We start from the raw sequence: 18,296 nt of genomic DNA on the forward strand, positions 1-18,296 counted from the left end.
CTACCACCTGTTTCCTATATTAGTTTTGTATGAAGATGAAATGGAGTCAACATGGCCGGGATTCTTTAACAGTCAGCAGTATTGAGAGGCATTCAGCCAGGCTAACCTCAGATATATCCACATCATACAGCGCCCTTCTATATGCAAAAATAACGCATCATCTATATAAACAGCTGAGAAGCTATCTTATTATATCACATCCACCACATAGCAGGTGAAAAGTGGTTACGACATCATAATTACAATCTCTTTTGAGCCTGTGTTTTGGAATTTAGGAATCCTGAACAATTGACCCCAATTGTGTGACACACATGCTTTTAGGCAAATGCATGTCAATTTCCTTTTCTCCTAAGCCATTGGGCAGTACGTAGTGTAAACAATTTTAGTACTGTAGAAACATGGGCAAACATAATATAATCATTAATAGCAGTCATCTTTACACTAAAGCAAATGGATTCCTTACTGGTAGCGTTTGCTGTCCTTTCAGCTCATTTTCTGTAGACATGAGAAGCATCTCCAACTCCTTTATTCGTTTTTCTTTTTCTGGGTCTTCGTCATTATAGTGTCTCTGAACGCAAAATATACCAGAAAAAAGAACATATGGGTTAATTTGCCACATTGGCGCTACAATGTGCCTGGAGGCTGAAGGCAAGTGTCAGCCAGGTTTCCTTATGTTAACTAAATAACGCCAGTGTCACTAATCTCAGATTACAAATTATTCTTGTCAGATGTTAGATTACTGCTGCTATGGTAGGGGTAATTTGCTTATTTATATTTTTTTAATTCCCTTGTAGCTTTCAGTTCACTCAGTGCTTAAACCTCCTCCCCCTCTGGACATGTTTGGGTTCTAAGGGTCTGAACAATACTGCATAATATACAACTTGTGCATGATTCCCTCCAGCCCCATTAATGATCCCACCCAAGCAACCGTGTTGTATTTATTTACCTGGACAGCCGCAGTGGCGGACTGGGGAACGCTCACGATATTTACATGCAGCGCTACTGGATATGGAGCCTGCGTGTAGAAAGAATTGGAAAAAAACAACACAATGGTCAAGACAAGCCACCATCACCAGGTTCTATAACAACTCCCTCTCGTCCCTGTATGTGGTACTTGATGTCTACTTCTACATGAAGCAATTTAGTAATCTTCAAGATTAAAAGATCAGTTTTTTTCTGTAAGTGAACAAAGGTGTTGCGGACAAAGTCTTTTGATGCGAGGCTCGAAAGTAAATTACATAAAAGCAAAAACAGTTAGTAGACCAAGTTGTCTATCAGTATGGCTGTGGGCTCGGGGATGGTGCATGGTGAGTGGTACTGTCCACGTGACATGTCAATTGGCGTGGATTCGGAAAAGGTGAAGGGGGCCAGGCTGCATATGCTTGGAGCATTCCTGGTTGAGCAAACAGAAAAAGCTGGCTAGGTTTTACAGAGCCTGCAGTCTATGCTGTAATAGATATGACTAGCTGTGGGTAGTAGGGGTCTAAAGAAAGTGTTGAGTATTGAGGTGGAGATAACAAACACATCTGTGTTACATGCGAAACCTGGCGACAAGCGTCAGAAAACATTCCAGAAAAAGTCAGAGCATTAAAAACAACTCTCGGAAACAATGTGCACAAAGCAGGAAGTGTATCGATGGACTCCAGCTAAAGTCCCCTAAATTGTGGCCTTTTGCAAATGTGATGTAAGTGCAAAAAATTGACAATTGCATACCTTTTCAGTCATCTGAAGTGAAAAATGTGGGTATCTTTCAGACAAAAAAAAAAATAAATAAATAAAAGTGTAGGTGAAAATAACCGAATGTTAATGGCTGAGAGGGTCGATCCCTATTAAAACAATGGTCATTCTGCTTCTCTTGATCATACGGCAGAGACCTGGAACTATGTCTGTGTTGTCAACCCCACTAAGTGAATGGGGAAAGTGGTGCTGAACGCAGCAGAGAACTCAGCTGCAACCGCATAAACAAGGGGTGCAATGCAGTCAAACAATTCGGTGCTACTCCACAAGCCAACTAATGTAAAAAAAACTACACACTTACGTTTTGTTGTTCTGAAACATGGTAGTAGGAGTAGCTGCTGCAGCTGTTGTTGACTCGGGGATGGGCGGCTACAGGGTGCGGTGCAGACACTGGAGTGTGGGCATAGCCCATCAAGTGATTGCTCTTTTGATAGTTTGTGGCTGCTGGGGCCTGGCTGGCTTTGGCGGACTCTTGCAGATAACCTTCTTGCTCCACTTTTCGACGCATGGTAGAATTCCAGTGGTTTTTGATAGCATTATCTGTCCTGTGCAGGATCATTAAACAGAAAAACAAACATTAGTTTGCAGTCTTATAAGCCAAAACCTCTGATGGACTTGAACGTATATCTATAGACCTTCCAACAAAGAAGATCTCCCACAGCCTTGTTTACGGGATTATAACATGTTCTGCGCGTCCAACGCAGCTCTCAAGCCTCTATTTTATGAGTATCAACAAACAACACAGAGGGTGCACAATCCACCACCATTAAGCGTTCACCTCTCTTCTCTAGATACAACCCAAGAGGGGTGGAAGGGAGGATTGTTTAGTTCTCACAATGACTGGTCTTGCCTGCTGACACTGGCAACAAGGGCAACTAGTACATATTTTCTTTTCCCTTGTACACCTGCCCATTAGGTGCTTAGCTGTCATGGGCAGGGTGGAAGAAATGCCACGTCATGAGCAAAACTCCCTGCCCCCTAAAACTTTTTGATGGGAGTTTAACTATCCAAAGACTCTTGAAAGCTGTGTTCACTGCATCGTCAACTCCAATGTGAGCAAATGATAGTGATCTTTCTTGCTCAACTCAAGCTAGTCGATTAGGCTCTAAATGCAGAATTAATGTTTGACGTCCTATTTCATGTATTTTTGTCGAATCTCCTTTCCAGCGTGGTACTAATTCAACAAACAATAGTTGAGAGACATACACAACATGCTCATATGTTCACCACAATCAACAGGGTATCTAATGAGAAAGCAGCCATTGACTATGTAAGTGGAAATTTGGAAACAATCAAGAGACCTGTAGTAAGTGGTGACTCTCAGGCACATAAGAGACTTCTAATTTAAGACGCCAGGCAGTACATAGCATCACGGGCAGAGTATTTTGAAAGGTATTACACGGTCACCTTTAACCTCGATGTAAAAGATCATATGGCATTAAAGGATACACATATAAAATATATCCAAATCTATACCAACTACAGAGCTTCTACCGACAAATTCACTTATACATGAAAGGAGTGATTCAAAAGCTCTTAAAATGTGAGATTTAAAAAAACCCTTTTGATTTCCAATGATAGTCAAAACTCATAAAAACAGAAGAAAGCACAAAAACGAACACGTAAACTAAAATCTCCCTTTCGGTGTCCTGTATTGTGCTAAAAAGGGGAAACTCTATCTAAAGAAACTTTAGATCTGCTACTTTTACATACAATACAATGGGATACTTGTATCTAAGCAGGCTTCAAAATGGATTTCATCCTCAGATATTAGAACTTAAGATGTTCTGTCTGTTTTGCACTGGTGTATACTTTACCTCCCAGGTAGTAACTTTGCAATTTCAGCCCATCGGTTTCCGAGTCGCTTGTGTGCCTGGTAAATAATGCGATCTTCCTCTTCGGTCCAGGAGGTCTTTTTCACCTCGGGGTTAAGGTGGTTGTGCCATCGCTCCCTACACTGCTTCCCGATCCTTCCTTTCAGGTGCTTGGCAATGACAGACCACCGCTTCGGCCCATACTTCTGCACCAGTTCGATCACCTTCAAACAAAGACAGGAAAGCTGTCAAGAAAAACAATTGCCACCCAGCACCCTCCTACAGGGGCAAACGCTGAACAGGAAGCATAGCATACAGCAGTCTTTTTGGGAACCTACTGATTGTTTTGAGTGTTTTTTCACACCTTATCTCTGCAACACCTTGTAGGGTCAAGGCCCTCTTTCACCAATTAATAATCCAAACACTTCCATAACACATCCAAGTACTTCCAGACCCACTGTTAGCTCTTTCTTGAGTACAATGTAATATTTCTATTTTCCACCCCTGCTTTGGGGCCGGAACTATTTGATAGACCCTTACCCGCTGATCTTCTTCTTTGGTCCATGGCCCTTTGATCAACTCCGGGTTCAGTACCTTCTGCCATCGGTGTTGGCACTGGACATCGGTCCGGTTCTAATTGTACAAGGGGAGAAAAGCACGCATGAATTCATTGCCTCATACTGAAGATGTGCGACGTTTTATGTCTTTGCGATAACAATCTACAACGTCATAACCTGTGCTGGACTAAACACACAAACAGGGAGGCTGCTATGTTACTGCTCAACAGAAACCCCAAAAGCAAAACCCTTACAATAAGAAGTTGCAGACTCAGCTAAAGTTGGCAGACATGGTACCCAGGGAGACATGGGACTGTCTGCACAAACCATGCCCATGCGAAATCTTATTTTCCTACACATGTGAGTGAAAGGAGCTGCCATTTTGTGGCTGGAAATCTTTATTCTGCCAACCGATGGGCTACCTGAATACCAAAGGTCTGCCAACCCTCTTATTACAACTTCCATTATCCACTCCCCTTCGGTTCATTCACCGACCCAAATATGCAGTTTGTTACACAACACAGAGAGCACAAACCATATACATAATAAACAAGTAGAAGACATTCAACAAAAAAGCAGGCTTCTAACAATGTTTCTCAAGTTACATAAAAGCAGAGGCTGTTTGTCCAGTAGAAGCAAAGAAAACTGATGCAGCCCATGAATCACCGCACCTCCCAACCCTTAACTCCTCAGCAAAGATGGTGGGGGAATAGGGTCAGTGCCATGCACCGCCAATCCTACCAATGCGGCAAAAAGGTAGCGCAAACATGTCATAACTACCATGAGACACAACACACAGAAATACACAATCATCTCCACTTACAGTAAGGAAACTGGCAATAACTTTCCAGTCTTCGGGGCCATTCTGCTCCACTAGTTTCTTTAGCTTCTCATCCTGAGACGTGGAAAGAAAACCCTATTACTCTGCCAGTCATTCTTTACTTTTGATGCATCTTTCACTGTCCGGGAAGGCTTTGCAGCCAATCCCATCCCACCATCTCAGCTGACTCGTTAGGAGCGGTTTGGTGAGGCTGCCTCTTAAGCCTGCACATTAATTAATTTTGTATTTAAAAATAAGTGCACACTTGGAAGGCTTTGGGGATCTTAATGCAGAAATTTGTGGTTTAAGTGATGAAACAAAGAATCCATAGATTGTTAGGGTTTGCTTTTAATTATAGCAATATACACCGTGGTGACCTATTTCATTAGCTTTATTCTTAAACATAGATTCCACTTCTGATTTATTTGATCTTCCCCATTACATCTTGCAATGCACTTTTTGTTGTTTTGGTTTGAACTTATATATAGTTTCAGAAACAAAATTTGCAAACGCTGATAGCACTCACAAGTGAACCCCTAGATCCAACCCCCTCCCACAGAACAACCGTGGCTTCGTAATTTCCAAAACAAAATCTTGGCCTCTTGGTAAAATTGCCATTATTTCTTTACAAATGTGGGTCTTGTGTACAGCCAACGCAAAACAATTGTACTATGTTTTAACTAATATGGTTTTACAAGAAAATAAATACTCTGAAGAAGTGCTCATGTCTGAAAGAGCCCCAAATCTGCATATTAAGCTGCTCCAACATGTCTGATACACTTGTATATGCATTATTTGGCATGGGAGCATGAAGACCTGAGACCACTTTATTGGTTCTAGCTTTAAAATATATGGACCAAAACATCTCACAAAGGATGGTAACCGCTTATCTTCCTGGAAAAGAACACCTCACCTTACAAAGTTACCCTGGGCCTTATGCATTACTGGATGTTTGACTTGTCAAGCCGAAAAAGGGGATTACTTTGGTATCAGTGCATGAAGAACATATTAAAAAACAAACATGATGGCTCATTCAAGCACATTGTTGGGGAAGGCTGCAGAAATGATTGAGGTTTCAATGCAACAAATTTATGCCCCACACCCACCCCATTCACACAGGATACCATATACCCAATCCATTTATCCAGGATATCAGCAACCTCAGACTCACATATATAGCCCAGCCAACAGGGCAACACCAAGCCAACTCAGTCAACCAAGACACCACCAAACAGCAAGACACCGAGAGCACCCCCCCACCACTAAAGATGAGAGCACCACCCACCACTGAAGACACAGGAGTCCATGCGCCAAACCAGTCACCCAGAAGGCCACCCATCAAGCAAAGAGACATAGGAAGCTACTCAACTCGTCCAACCAAGTCACCATGGATTGCAAGTGACCCATAACACACCAAGGCTTCAGTCCCAAGAGGTTGTAAGAATGATGAACACTACACTCTCCAAAACACGGTTACATGTGATGCCAGCTTAAAATGTTCAAGTGTTCAGAACCAATGCAGAAAGCACAGATTTCACCCATGACCTAGATGGGGTTTTATAGCTAGATATTAAAGAATATGTTCTCATTCAGTGTTCTTTCAAAGGTATGCCTGAAACTGGCATGTAAAAGATGTGGATGAATTTGTGATTGAAAGCCTGAGGGCAATAGATATCCCTGTGCTGATAGCGATCCGCATATCAAAAGGCGACAGAAAGTGTAAATGCTTTTCACAGGTGGCAAAACAAGACTATGCTCCACAGAAGACAAATGAAGACTTTCAGAGATTCAAGCTCCTATCCAGGTATTTGTCAGTTAAAAACGAAGAGATGTTGACTGGCTAAGTCTGTCGCAACCACAACATTTTTAAGCATGTACCCGGATCCACAAAAATGTCCATGAAGTAATAATAATACTAAAACTTAGAGGACACTTGCCGCTAACCCTTCCATTTTGACTGAATAGAGAGCCACACCGGAAGCCAGTGCAAACAGCAGGGCACAGATTTATCCGCGAGTTAATGCATCTGCTGCAAGACATACATGAGTAAATTGCAGGAGGTAGGATTGTTTCTCAAACCAATAAATCTACCTTTCGTCCACTGACTGTCATGAAACAGAATGACCGATTTGGGAAATTTTTAGAGCATCAGAATGCCACCTACACGACAACATGAACTACAGGTAATCAGTGCAGGTGCCTCAAATAAGCAGTGACATGGACTAAAATCAGCCAGCACAAAGACTTCAAAAAAGTAGTGACATGGACTACAGGCAGCCAAGTCAAGGGCCTCAAAAAAGCAGTGATATGGACTACAAGCAGGCAGCACAAATACTTTAAAAAAGCAGTGATATTGATTACAGGCAGCCAAGTCAAGGGCCTCAAAAAGCAGTGATATAGACTAGAGGCAGCCAAGTCAAGGGCCTAAAGGAAGCAGTGATGTGGACTACAGGCAGACAAGTCAAGGGCCTAAAAAAGCAGTGATATAGACTACAGGCAGCAAAGTCAAGGGACTAAAGGAAGCAGTGAAATGAATTGCAGGTAGTTAGCAATAGTGTCTCAAAGAAGCAGGGACTGGCTCTTTCCATATGGCTTGAGGAAGTGCTACATTCAGCTCTGTAGGCCGAGACAGTGTCTAGACTACTACTGTACTGTAGGTGTGTGAAAAGAGCACTGGCAACTGTAACTCAAGGTAGGGGGACAGAAAAAGGAAGAACCTTCCTAGAAGACTTCAGATGCAAAATGTAGAAGCTAACATCTGGAAGAAAGGGACACATGCTTTCATCAAGAACACCATGGTTTCAAACAAATAGCTCAAGTTTGGAGCTAGGATCCGTGGACAAGGAACACTGAGGGGGAAAAGTGCAACTGAGCTGCATTTCCTTCTTGTAAATGTTTACTGAAAAATTCCCAAAGGCTAAACATCGCATATGCCAAGGTGATCCAAAGTATTACTGCCAACAATGATCCCATCCTGCCCAAAACATAACAAAGAAAGATACGCAATACCACCAAAACTACTACATTCGGAACAACAAATCAGTAAAGCAGACATTTAAACAACTCTTCCAAAATCTAAAATCAGGATTAGGGTGGGTGGGTAAGTCCTTTTACGGTGGAAGAGCAGCAGGGTCAATGACTGACAGACAGGAAGTGGCTGCGGTCAACATCAAAAGAGGTAGCCTGACCTATCAAAGTTTGGACGCGAATGTCCAAAGCCACCTCTGGGTAACCCACCGACTTCTTCCCGCAGCCACTTTTATGGGCCAGTGTGCCCCCAATGGAGTGCCCTTCCTCCCCTATGGCCACCGTAGCTGGATGGCCCTCTCCGACACTGGGCCCACGCTTATCTGTTGAGCTCCACAGAAGAGGAGTGCCTTGATGCCCAAGTACAATATTAAGGGGCCAACCAGGAATCTGGCCCCCCTACCTATGGTGGTTGTGCCGGTCTCCGGAGCCAATGGATGGGCAGGGGTTGTGCGCATTGTGACGCAGCCGACACCCACCCCACCTCTTGCCCTGATTGGGCGGCACGGTTTGGCCCCGGAAGCACTCAAGTGCTTCAGGGGCACAAAGGGGCAAGTCTGATACAGACCGTTTCCTCCATAGGGATTAAAAGGGGCTGTGGAGCAGCGGGACGGTCTTTTCCTTCGCCGCTTCACAGCTGTTTCTGCACACAAGGCAGTCTATGCAACGGAGTTTCCCCCTTTTTCTTCATTTTCTTACAGGTACAGCACTGGAACATCAGCGGTGATTTGAAAGGAAAGACAATCGGCTGAGTAGTGCGGTCTCATGGCACACTGGGAGCCAGGCTGGCTGAGTGAATACTCGCCGGCCCCGCATTATAGGTGTTGCGGTGGTGGCTCCGGCTGCAGACTGAGGCACACGCTGAGCTGCATACAGATTTACGGTGAGGGAGGAGGTGGTGTGTTTCCTGTTCTCCCCCCTAGGGGCGCTTATTGTGCTAGGATGCTTATTGCTGGCAGAGCAGGGGAGTTGTTTTTAAAACCATAAGACAGCATTGAATGGCTTCTGGAGTCCCAAGGAGTGGGGAGCTGTTTTGTTTTCATTGAGGCTGTGTAGAGCTTACTGGCAAATAGTGCTTTAACTAGTTGTGCTAGGGGCGTTATAAGTTGTGGTGCTAAGTATTGCGGACTGTGGTTTGTTGTGATGTGGATTGCTTAGTATAAATAGTAGAAGTTTTATTCGATGTCCGTATTTTGCGTGTCAGTGGCAGCACTTTTGGTACATGATGGTACCAAAAGGCACGGAAGGGCGAAAAGCGCGCACGAATGGAGGAGTTCATGGAGGCCATGATGCAGAGGATGGATGATCTGAGGTAGGCCTTAGCAGATTTACGGTGCCGAGTGGAAGGGCAGGAAGGGACTGAGGAGAGGCCCAGACGGGCTGGGGTACCACCTTGAGCGGCATTCCATCTGGTGCCAACATGGTCTAAAGCCAAGCAAGTGGGGGTGGGGGCCCCCGGGATCACTGGATACTAAGCCTCCGGGGCCTTCCGCACCAGTGGTGGAGGTCCCAGCTGATGGGGGAGTGGGGCAGTATCAGCAGTTGTTTCACCAGGAGGTACGGGGCAGTCAACCAGTTCCGGTGGTGCCAGCAACCACCCGAGTCAGGTGACACTAGTTGTATGTGAGGGCCCATCCGGTGGTGTCCCCGACACTCAGATCTGGTAGCCAGTTTGGCAGAAGTACTTCCCTGGTTAGCTAAGGCAGGAACCTGGACCCCAGCAGATGGCTGAGGGGCTTTGTTGGACGAGGGTGATGAGTTAGAAAAAGCCAGGAAGCTGGTGGCACAGGTTGAAGAGTCTAAACCAGGGGGAGTGCAGAATGTCGAGTAGGGGCAGCAGCAGCTAGTGGTACATTAACCAACAAGAACCTCCCAAAACCAGCACAACATCGGAGGATGACAAGGCCAAGAAGCAGGAGGCTACAGCAACAGTTATGGCGCAAGTGTTATCAAGTTTAGGTTTGGGCAAATTGCGATCCTCCAGGGATCGGCTGGGTAGGCATATTTCACAGGTGAGAACACAAATTTGGAAAGGGGAGTATGTAAATAGGTTTCATTTGTTACTTGATAACGCGGATAAGGAAGAGGCGAAAAAGAATAAAGAGTGGGTGCATCCCAGGGAATGGGCCAGTTGGTCTCATGAAAAAGATTGAGGAAACTCTGGTTAACTGGATAAAAGGTTTCTCTAATTACCAGGCGATAATGGCTGAACGTTTCACTGGTTTTGGTGCAGATGGCATGCTACCAAAATAGGATAGCTTGTGCGCATGATGAAAACGGGGGACTGGGTTGAAAAGAGTATGATAAGGAATTCAGGAGGGCAAAGAACTGCACTGCATTTCACTCTTCTAAACCAAATGTTTACTGGAGGAAAAAAATCACAATGGATAATCTGTGAAACTGAAGTGGAATATCAAGATAATTCGAAAGACTGGTTCTGAAATCATATACTATGAGACTGAAATGATAGGGTGGTACCCTAGTCAGAAAAATTCCGGATCAGCAAAGTATATGTGCATTTCCTTAGCCAGATCATACAGTATTGTTTTACTAGATAGGAGAAAATATTCTGTTTGTCGAGGATTATCCACTAATCGGCTAAATGTTGACTATTGGAAGATAGTTTCAACCGCTACAATAAAGTACATTATTTGTATTGGCTGTCAATTAAAAAAACCCTATTTTCCTTAATTTACTGCTCGCGTGGAGGTTGCTCTCAGTCAAGGACCCACAAACCCTATTATAAAAATGTACTTTATATGCAACCGTAGGGCCAATCGGAGCCAGCATCAGTGGCACTTGCCGTCTACATTTCTTCTGAGAACCTTAGATGGGACAAGCGGTGACCAGAGTCTGGCAGATGCCCCGTGCATGAGAAAGCAAGCAGAGGCCATGAGTGTTGACTCCGGTAGGAAACAGGACTCCTCCCTTCTCACTTAGCAACCACTCTCAAACAACAAAGGGCCAGAATTGGATAACCAAACAGTGGAGTGGAGTGCCTCCAAGTCCTCCCGCGGACACCCTCGCAGCACACTACTGTGTGAAAAGTGTCCTGAGGGGTTGTCAAGGCTCAGATGCGCTGTCTGAGGCATATAGTAGATCAAGGGCTTAGATACACCCTTCAAATGGCGGATCCTGGGGTAAACACACACGCCGTTTGTTTGCCACTCTCCAGTTCCGCGGCAGCGTTTACCTCTTCGCGAGTCCATCGCGTCTTCCCCAAGTGGCGTTTCCCGCCTTTACAGAGCACGCCGTCGTAGTCGTGGTCATGGTCGTACATGTCAATTTCCTCTTCGTCTTCATCGCTGCTGTAAATACTGAGGGAAAACAAAACAGAGACTGGAGTGAGCAGTGGGAGTTCACGCCACCCCATATACCCCCCAGGAGGAGTGCCAGTAAATCATACACAGATCTTTACAAAAGGCAAAATAGGAAAAACTGGCACAGCAAGATTTTGCTCTGCATTCTGGTGTCCTAAGATTTCGAACAGGTTCTACTGTTTTCGGTATCCACAGATACAAGTGAAGGGCTGGCCGGTTTACCTGCGCGGTGCAAGTTCAGGCCTGCTCTGGCTGTGAAAGCAGTGACAGATTACACTTGGCAGCCACCGAACAGGTGAGGCTTTAAAGCATGGTGCTCCCAGAGAAGTGAAATCATGCTGGGTTTCAATTCACGTGCATATGCTAGTGTCTTTGACCCCCAAATTAATGCAGTCACATTTTCTACACGAACCCCAAACGGGAGCATCGTCACTGCCCAATTGGGCAGCATTGTTTTTTAGAGAATAAGAATGCCTTCACTCAAAAAAAAAAATTGGAGAAGTGTTGGCGGAAGTATTACTTTTTTTCTTTATTTCTGAACTTTTTTCGACAAACATAAAAGGCAGGACATTGTTACATCATGAAAATCGAGTATCAAGGTGGATTTCCCCATTAGTATACATTAACATTAATCTTGATGAAAGTTACAACGGATGTACCTACACAAACATAACTATTAGTGTTATTTCTAATATTGCCTACCAAAACACAGCGTATGGGGCCAGCGTTGTTGAAAACTTGTGGACAACACAAACTTGTACAGAACGATTCTAAATCCAGGCCACTGAGCAGATCACGTTGTTTTGGAAATAGACCGAACACCAAACACACCCACGCGCACTTCACGCTCAGGTAAAGACAAAGGCGGGCCTGCAGTGTACGGTTTCCACAGTAACCCGCTGAAAGAGAAAGCCCATCTCAGTGGCTGGACTGTTCTTAAAATCAGACTTCGCGCTGCGCTGACCCACCGCGCCCTGTGCAGGAAAACCTCCCACGCGTGTCCTGTATGACACAAGGGGAATTCACCACAGTTCGCGTAGCTCACAATTTCTTTAATCTTGGCACTTTAGCCCCTAGAACTTAAACATGGCATTTTTGCACCTAATCAGAGGCCAATTCACAAAGGCATTTCTGAGTACATAATGTAGTACTACACAGTCATGTAATAAAAAAAATGATGGGGCACATCCTGTGAAGGCACAGAGGGGCTCCTCAGCCCCCAATAGCTCAAAAGTATTCAGCGGACCGCTGAAGGGTGGAGACCCTCCTTTACTGTAGGGGCATGTGTTAACATCCTGGTACTGAATACAGGTGTACTACTTCAGGTATCCATAAATACCTTTGTGAATCTGCCCCACATCTCTATTTAAGTTTATGTACCCTACCAAAAGGAGTAGGTAGCACTAGGCTGACCCAGGCTGCGTTCTGACGCCAAATGCAAATATAATCAGCTGGGCACTTGCTCGCAAGTACCCCCAAGTGAGCATAACATGGCTATGTTACAGAACAATAATAACATTACAACTCTCCTTCATGTGTGGTGGCTCACTGGTAACAGCACATCACTGGCAGAGGAAGTCCTGGAGAGCAATGGTAATTTCTGTCTTAGGCCCAGACCAAAAACTTTTAAGTTTGTGAGGGTTGACCCGGGGACCCACGGCTCATGCTTTCAGAAACCTGCCAGGGAACAGGATGACTACCACAGCGGTGAGGTGCAGATGTGTCACTCGGCAAGGCGCTGATGAAAAGTGAAACTTCAAACTGATCAATGCATTAAAAAAAAACGTTGCTGATTTGGCAACTATTTCCCCCCCCCACATGTTCTTCATTTAGCCTAGGCTGCTAGGAAATGGTGAGGAACGTGTTTGGTTTGCTGTTATAAATATGTAACTAGGCAAGTTAGAGCTCACTTTTCATCGCTCAACATCGGAGATTTGGTGAAAGGGTCTTAAACACATTGGCAGCCTCATCTATACAACACAATACCGCCGCGTGCTCTAGAGCTCTCTACAGCAATATATTTCCAAGTGTTAACGTTAGCAGAAGCAACGTTTGTTATGCAACAGTATGCAGAGTGGCTTATGGTTGGTGGGACATTGCCACACCATCTCAGACACAGCAAGCACGACTGCCCGGGCTCCCTTTCGCGCCCCTCTTCTCCAGGACTGCATGTGGGCGTCTTCCCCTTTGCACCCTGTCCATTTTTTCCCCTGATGGGCATTGGCTGACCGCTACCTGGTTACTGAGGCCCTAGTGACGTTGAGATTATGCTATGCACGCCCAAGCCTGGGTAGCAATGAATCGGAGTTGGTAATGCTGACTGAGTGTTTCTTTCACTGTGCTACTTTCAATTGACGGGACAGCCCCCGTTTAGTCTGGTGAAAGACAAAACGGAATTCAAGTCGGTCTTCTCATCACACAGACTTTTCAGGCGAAAAAAATGTCAATGTTTGCTGAGGCCCTTCAAAATAGTTACCGCTTCCATAAGTGTAATAATCTGACCATGTGCACAGGACAGGTGCCTGCCCTCCCTCTGCCATGGATGGGGTCAAGGGATCCCCATCACGTGTCACTTAGGAAGACTGCATGCACCAGGTGTGAACACGGGATCTGGGTCAGGGGTTATTGGGTACACGCTTCAGACCACGCCCTGTTTTCTCTCACGTGGGCAGGTATATTGGAACCACCTCTCGGGAAATGATGCAATGAAGGCCACAACAACCTCATTGGAAGTACAAAAAGGTCCATGTTTACTGCAGTGGCTTTTTTTTATACATCACACATTTAAAGGAACGAGTGCTTAACTGGATAGGAGGCGTCTTCTTCACCTTTTTGTGTCTGCAAAAATCTTCAATAACGAGCAATTTAAAAGGACAGGCAATATTTGCTGTGCACTATCCTTTTCTGATTAACTGTCGACTTCCGTGACGACTTTGACAGCTTGAGAGACGTGTGTGGTGAGGGTAGGTCGTTCCCACGCCTACATTTATGAAGGTCAGTACCTACTTTTAGGCAGAATGTTCACATTTCTACCACCCCCTATAAAGACTTTCTGGAATTCGCCAGAGGAAGTGTTCATTTCTACCAGCACGGCAATAAAATAGCATTTGAACAGTGAAAAGCCTGCCCAGGGGCATATGAACTCAGTCTCTACAAACAATTCAACTCTGCCGCTGCGCACCCCCGTGCCAGGGCGGGACGTGGTGCCCGCTGCAAATGACGGCAGGTGCAAGCAAAGTCCCAGAGTGGCTCCCGGGCACGGGGGAGGGGGTCAGGTGCCGGCGCGTGCACCTGTCCGGGCTGAGGCGGCAGGTGCCATGTGCACCTTGGACGCCCGGAGCCATGCGGCAGGGGCGCAGGCGCACAGCTTCATACCAACCCCCTTTGAGGGAGTCTAGTGCCGAATGCACGGGGCACAGTTGCTCTTTTGCTGTCCAGGTAACCCGACCGGCAATAATCATCTTTTTTACGTCTCCTAAAGTGCCTCTTCTTTTTATGCATTTCAAAGAGAAGTTGGCACATGGTCCCTTCCCATGTTTCCTTCTACGCACGCTGACAGCTCTCCGAGAGTGGCAGAGTAGCCTCAGCACCAAAGGCAGCTCCCGCGCACGCCCCCGCCACCTGCAGCACCTGCTGACAGACGCGAGACGCTTAATGAATGGGGGTCCCGGGCCGCGCGCCGCTTGGCGCCCTGAGCGCACGCTGAGCCTCACCGCGCGCGCCTGCCATATGCCGGTGTAATCCCCTGCAAACACGCGCTCTAGCTGCACGCTTCCAGCAGGTATGCAGCCTCAGGTACTCCCCGGGCTTGCCCGCGCCGGCACTGTTGCTGAGACACGCAGGGGAGGAGATGGCGTGTGCACGGGGGTGCCGTGCCCTGCCCTCCTTCAGGGTCAACGAGTGCACACCGCGTGCACCGGGGCTGCCATGCCAGGGCACTGTGGCAACAGCTCCACAACAAGCTGCGGGTTACTTTAGCTGCCTCCGCTCCGCGCAAAGGAGGCACGCTTTCCGGAGCATCGCAGCACACGCGCAAAAAAGCAAATGCACCTGTTCCGCTGTCTTTCCTTTCCAATTAAGTGCAACGAGCAGTTTACTTAGGAGTCACACAATAAATAGCACAAACCAAAAAGTGAACAATTTTAAAAGCACAAAACAGACAACACTTTAAAGTGCAACGGACATGAGAGCTGCCGCATATAAGAGCACAATTGTGGAAGTACAGAAATGTGAAACAACACAATAAAGGTACACTGGATATACAGCCTCATGCTAAACTTACAGTACTAAATGTACAAACGTAATATAACACTTAAAAACGCATGCACGTAAAATAAGACGCACCTAAGTGGCACAGGTGTTTAGCTTAAATTAAATTGACTAGACCAAGAAAACTAATCCCCAAAACTTTAAAGTGAACCACACTAAGAGTTCACAGGCGTCAAGTGCAGAGACTGAAAAAATAAATGCGTAAACAAAACTGAAAGTTTTCACGTTTAAACAGCACGCAATCTTAAAAGTGTTGGAGACCGAAAAGTTGCCAAGAGCAAGCCCGAGGCACGTGCTGCGTTGAGCAGGTCTGTGCGCGTGTACCTGTTCCTGGGTCGCCTTGCCATCCTGAGAGCGGTGCAGGGGGTGGAAGAAGGTGCTGCCTGCCTGCCTGCCTTCAGAGGAGCTGCTCCGCCACCAGAATTAAAGTTTCTCATGAGGAGATGCAGCGGAGCAGAGGACCTTTGGGAGGAGGGGGCTGGAGGAGGGAGGGGAGAGGGGCGGAGGGAACAGGTTGAGATGAAAGATTGAAAAAAAAGTCTGTAAACAGAGATTCCATCAAACAAAGAGCCCCTTGGACACACCCCCTCCCGCCAAATCTGGCGCCGCGGCAGGCTGCGCCTGCGCCGGGCCCTGCCCCGGGAGGAGGCCGGCGGGGGAGAGGCGCCCTTTCCAGCCAGATCCCCGCTCTGCTGCGCCGGGCGCGCCGGGGGGTGTGCGGGAGGGGCGCCGCGGGGCCAAAGAGAGAGAGAGAGAGCGCGAGGGGACGACAGGGGCAGGACCCGAGACCATAGCAGCACAGCCGCTAGCGTGCACAGGAGGGCGGGTGGAAGGAAGGGCGCTGTGTCCGGGGCTGCCCCTACCATGTGGCTGCTAGAGAGGCACATGGGTGCCGCTCACTGCGCGGCTCTAATGCAAGCTGAGCGCCGTCTTATGTCTAAAACCCGGATGTTTTAGCGAGATACATATACAAAACTAAAATAAAAAAAAAACAAAGACTAAAATTAAAAAAACTATATACAAAAATAAAAATTAAAAATATCATTCGTTGCCGGATAAAACGTCTTTATAAAGTAGCTCGGTGAGTCGAGTGGTCCATGGTTCACCGAAGGATGCTTGGATAGAAATAGAATGCACTGCTGCGCACCTGCCAGTGTCACACACCCTACCCGAGGGAACGTTTCCAACTTCTACGCAACAGATCTAGGAAACATTTTAAGAGTGTCAATGCAGGAAGCCGAGTCGACAATTGATTACTAGAAATGAGGTGTCCTTCCGAGCCGAGTAAGTTCCTTTATGAGATTTGTACTTTGACACATCAGTCTGCCTTTTTAGCTTATACTTTGCGATTTAGAACCCTGAAAAATACAGGAAGCACAATTGTACTTGGAAAAAAAGTACTTCTTTAGTGAGTCGCACAACATCGCTGTGCATTTTTCATGCACCCCTTACCCTCGTGTCTTGCATTTTTAGGAGGATGCAGTTTGGGACTCCCTTGCTTCACTTGTCTACCACATGCGTGACTCTTAAGCCGTATCCGTGACTCCAGGGGATCCACTTCCGATACTGTTGTGCCCTGCACACAGTGGCAAATCCCCGCTACCTGAAAAAGCCGAGGAGGTTCTATTTGCCTGGATGCTGTCGAGTATGTTTTAAAGAATCCAACTAATACTAATAACCAACAAAGGAGCCAAAACTGGGGTTCCAATACAAGAACTGGTTTCAATGAAGGTTGTTTTGATTAAATCAAGTAACAACCGGTTGACTTGTTAAACCGAGCAAATTTTATTTATTGCAAACGGTCTTGTTTTCAAATTTTAACACATTGTTTTTTGTGCGTGGAAAATACAAAAGTTAACAATGAAATACGTTTTATATACAATATATACAAACATATAAATGCAACATATCATACACACTTGGCCATACATTCATACACAGACAATACAAAGTGAATGAAAAATACAAAAAAACGCTATGTCCAAGCAACTGGCAAGAAATCAGTAGAAGATAATATATTCTATTTTACAATGTCATTGTGTTTGTCATGAGATCCCTCATGAAACCAAATTTATGAACACTCAATTTCCACAAAATCATGGTAGCCAGAAGCAGAACATCAGGCTCTTTAAAGACCACGCCGTCCTCTGGTTACGTTACATCGACGACATTTTTTGTGTATGGAGTGGTACTGAAGCACAAGCAACTGAATTTGTGCAAAGCCTCAACACTAACCAGTTGAATCTCCAATTTACACACCAGATCAGCAAAGTGACCATGGAGTTTTTGGACCTCAAATTGGAGGTGAGCGGCAATGCCATTGTGAGCTCGTTGTTTAGGAAAACTACGGCTGGCAACAGCTTACTGCATGCTGGCAGCTGCCATCCCCGCAACCTAATTGACAGCATACCGTTTGGGGAGCTACTCAGAGCCCGTAGAAATTGTAGTACATCAGATAGTTTTGAAAAAGAGAAAACTATCATGAAGGAAAGATTTGTGTCACGAGGCTACAGCCTCAAAGTTGTCGACAAAGCCATTGCTAGAGTGGAAACACTTAATCGACAAGACTTGCTGTTTCCCAAACCGGTTGAACCCAAACTAGAACAGACAGTGAGATTTATTACCACTTACAGTACCCATGCGTGGGAAGTCAAGAGAAGTCTGGGTAAATTTTGGGAAGTCCTTAAGACTGACAATGACCTTAAAGACTACATAGGAGAACACCCATCCCTTACATTTCGCAAACCCAAGG

General features: G+C 45.9%; 1 protein-coding gene across 7 annotated transcripts in view; it reads right to left on the reverse strand.

Moving 5' to 3' along the window:
* The window catches only part of MYB (MYB proto-oncogene, transcription factor), a 39,939-nt gene extending 23,682 nt beyond the window's left edge, over positions 1 to 16,257 (reverse strand). The window contains exons 1-8 of one of the 7 annotated variants that reach the window (XM_086927443.1): positions 15,869 to 16,257; positions 11,149 to 11,272; positions 4,932 to 5,003; positions 4,092 to 4,184; positions 3,555 to 3,775; positions 2,039 to 2,282; positions 947 to 1,015; positions 464 to 568 (exon numbers count right to left, since the gene is read on the reverse strand). In XM_086927443.1, coding sequence (XP_086783569.1) covers positions 464 to 568; positions 947 to 1,015; positions 2,039 to 2,282; positions 3,555 to 3,775; positions 4,092 to 4,184; positions 4,932 to 5,003; positions 11,149 to 11,272; positions 15,869 to 15,981 — 1,041 coding nt within the window. In that variant the 5' untranslated portion in view covers positions 15,982 to 16,257. The remainder of the gene's footprint in view (positions 1 to 463; positions 569 to 946; positions 1,016 to 2,038; positions 2,283 to 3,554; positions 3,776 to 4,091; positions 4,185 to 4,931; positions 5,004 to 11,148; positions 11,273 to 15,868) is intronic. The other 6 variants (XM_086927447.1, XM_086927446.1, XM_086927445.1 and 3 more) reach the window with 6 other exon arrangements.
* Between the last annotated feature and the right edge of the window lie 2,039 nt (positions 16,258 to 18,296).

Source organism: Lissotriton vulgaris, chromosome 6, assembly GCF_964263255.1.
Source record: "Lissotriton vulgaris chromosome 6, aLisVul1.2, whole genome shotgun sequence".
NCBI classification, from domain to species: Eukaryota; Metazoa; Chordata; class Amphibia; order Caudata; family Salamandridae; genus Lissotriton; species Lissotriton vulgaris.